Here is a 3,063-nt window from a genome sequence, read left to right as displayed (position 1 = left end):
GCCCCTTAGCCTGGCCAGCCTGGCCCGGGGCTTTCTCTCCTGCTTCCTTCTGGCTGCCTGCCAGGGTGCTCTTTCCTCCTTCTGCCTTGGCTGGCCTGGGATCCGTGGGGCCAGGGATCAGGGGCAACCCTTCAAAGATGAGCTCGGACGTCTCACTTGGGGGCTTCTTGGCCAGTGGCTTCTCGGAGCTGGAAGGCGAAAATGCAAAGGTAAAGCTCTCAGCAGCCACAGCCTCCTGGCCTTGGGCAAGTCTCAAGGCTCCAGAACCCCATCTGCAACCTGGAACGAATACGGCCCCACCCCAGATGCATGGGCAATGCATCCAAACTCACTTGGCACAAAATCAAGGAATGTTCATGGCTGTGGTCATTGTCTTAATGACCAACACACAAATACCCAAAGATAACTATTAATAGGATTGTTGGTGTGGTTAATCATCGCGTGTATGCAATTAGGGAATCGTGTAGCTCTCGATTCAAAAAACTGGCCATGTAATTGATACAGTTACCAAATCGATGGTGTTATTGTGGTTTATAAGCTATCATTATGATCTCATTAGCATTCATGAATACAACTGATTGCGTTATAAGACAGATGCTGTATTATGGTTAGGAAAGTATTAGCAATGATCTCCCAGTCTGGCAATTAGTCATCTTTTCATATTCTACCAATAACTCGATTAAGAAGGGTTATCCTCTCTGCCTGACATCTCAGCCCTGTCCTGGGCTAGACCCAAGCCCACGAACGAGGGGGATCTTTGGACCCGGATGCCTTTCCTGTCTGACATTCCCGTCCTCTGTGAACTGTGGCAAATTACTGGTTTCTGCAGGGGACAAGGCAGTAGAGCTAGCACCCAGGAGGGAGCTGAACGCCAGAGCTACCCTCCCCAGCACTGAATGTGATGACAGTGATGCCCAAGATGGGAACTAGACACAATCCCTGGGGACAGAGCCACAGGACCCCTCCGCACTCCCAGGCAGGGCATTCACCTCGAGATGATGGCGGGGCAGCTGGGGCTGTGCAGAAAAGCAGGCGAGCCCCTCCTGGCTGCTGCCTGGCCCTCTGCTGCCTTCTTGCCCGCCTTGGGCGCTCCAGGGCCCTGGCTGCCCGAGGCTCCCTGCTCAGCCCTGGGCTTCGTGACGCTGACCTCGGCCGTCGCGGTCGGCTGGGGCAAGGCTGCCGGCTGCCCGGCACTGCCCTCCCCAGGCCCCCCGCCCCCATCACCCTCTCCCTCAGGGCCCTGGCTGCTAGTTGAGGTTTGGGCCAGGGCGCCATCCCCTTTCCCTGGGGCGGGGTCTTCAGCATCTTTCTTCAAGGTAGGTGGATCAGGGTCTTCCTTTGGTTCTGGGGGGCTAGGATCGTTCTCTGCAGCAGGGCTTCCTTCACTGGCAGGACCTGTGGGCGCCTTGTCTGCAAAGGAGGTGAGACACCTGTCAGGATCCACCCTCCCTCCCCTCCCGAGCCAGACTGGGCAAAGACCAGCTCTGGGCCCAGGCCTCCACCCAGGCAACAACTTGCAAATGCTTGTCCCTCGGGGCCAGTCGACGGGCCCTGGAGATGGCCCCCTCGGGGAGGCTTCTGGCTCTTTGAGTGGCCACACTGGCCCTGTCATCCCCTGCCCAGAGTGTTAGTGTAGCCTGTCCATGGAGGCCTCACATTCCCCCAGGCTCTCAAAGAGGGCTCCACACAGGCCCTGGGCCCAGCCCGGCCCCAGCCCAATCCAGCCCAAGAGCCTCTGATGCCTGGGTCCCACATGCGCCGTGTAAAAAGGCTCAGGCACAGAACTCCCACAGAGGAAACTACCCAGCCCTTCCCAAGCTCCTCCCTCCACCTCCTGCCCCAGCTTGGCACCTGTTGATGGGCTCTGGATTTCCAGTTCAACTGCTCCGTTTTCTGTCGCCATGAGGTAGGAAGGCTTGTGCTTCTGCTTGTCTAACTCAAGTCTTTCTAGCTGCAGAAAGAAACATAGGGTATGTCAGGCGGTCGGATGCCTCCTCTTGTCTGGCCGCCGGGAGAGAGGAGGCCGAGGCCAGCTGACTGAGGGGAGAGCGGCACCTGGAGCAGAGAGGGGCAACCTGGCAGGCGGCTGTCTCCCAGCGGCTGCTCAGGAGCGGTCCTGGGGAGTTGTAAGGGACTGGGCCGGGTGGGCAGAGGCGGAGGCAGGGGCGCGGGCAGTGGAGGCGGGGACGGAGGAGAGATCTCTTACACCAGGGGCCATGCAGCTCGGACTGCCACCACCTGTCACTCTTGGCCCCCATTCAGAGGACACAGCATTCTTCCCACGGCCCGGCTGGGGGGAGAATGGTGTTGGAACAAGCGGGAGGGAAAAGGGAGGGAGCCCCTGGGCGCTGGGGAGAGCCCTTTCCCGGCCTTACCCAGGACCCCCGACTTGGATGGGATCAGAAAGGGGCCTGGAGAAGAGGGACACTCAGGCGGGGCTGGAGGGCAAGACTGCCAGGCTGCGCCCTGGCTCTGCCCCGTCGCATCACATCTCCAGGGGCTCCTGGACCTGGCTAGAGCCACGGTGGACCAGGGATAATCACCCTGACCCCAGGGCCCAGCTCTGCACTCCTGGCATCAGGACTGCTCGGATCATCTTTGGGTAAGATTGTCTCAGGGACACTTGTTCAGCGTGTCCACAAGCCCGGAAGCTTCTTCTTTTGAAACTCCCCTTCTTTGGGACTCCTGGGAAGACGCAGGCTGCCCCGAGTGGCTCTAGGACAGTGCTCTGGGGGGGTCCTTGAGAACCAGCCAGCGTTGAGTGCACTGAGTAGCTGTGGGCAGATATGCAGGTTCAGGTCCTGACCCACTCACTCGCAGCCTTGGCTCCTCTGCCCAATTGTAAAACGACCCCTGCCTATAAGGAGGAAGGGAGAACACAGCCCCTCTAAGCAACAGAGATGGGTAGCTGGAGAAAAGGTTGAGGATGCTACTTGTGAACTGATAGAAAGCAACCACCAAGGGGAGATGTAAAAAGGAAGGTGAGAATAGTGTATAGAATACGCTTCCATTTGTGCAAAGGGGGGCGTGTAATACATACTCTTTCTGTTTATACATTTAAGA

The 3,063-nt window shown here is 58.2% G+C and overlaps 1 protein-coding gene across 1 annotated transcript in view; it reads right to left on the bottom strand.

Moving 5' to 3' along the window:
• MYLK2 (myosin light chain kinase 2) overlaps positions 1–2,103 on the bottom strand; it is a 13,280-nt gene extending 11,177 nt beyond the window's left edge. Inside the window, exons 1-4 of the mRNA XM_008056151.2 lie at positions 2,056–2,103; positions 1,852–1,951; positions 990–1,410; positions 1–188 (exon numbers count right to left, since the gene is read on the bottom strand). The exon at positions 1–188 is cut by the window's left edge and continues 58 nt beyond it. Coding sequence (XP_008054342.1) covers positions 1–188; positions 990–1,410; positions 1,852–1,903 — 661 coding nt within the window. The 5' untranslated portion in view covers positions 1,904–1,951; positions 2,056–2,103. The remainder of the gene's footprint in view (positions 189–989; positions 1,411–1,851; positions 1,952–2,055) is intronic.
• Between the last annotated feature and the right edge of the window lie 960 nt (positions 2,104–3,063).

The sequence above is a fragment of the Carlito syrichta genome, unplaced genomic scaffold, assembly GCF_000164805.1.
Source record: "Carlito syrichta isolate Samal-C Ts95f unplaced genomic scaffold, Tarsius_syrichta-2.0.1 Scaffold83171, whole genome shotgun sequence".
In the NCBI taxonomy this organism is placed as follows: Eukaryota; Metazoa; Chordata; class Mammalia; order Primates; family Tarsiidae; genus Carlito; species Carlito syrichta.
This window is presented reverse-complemented; position numbering and strand designations above follow the sequence as displayed.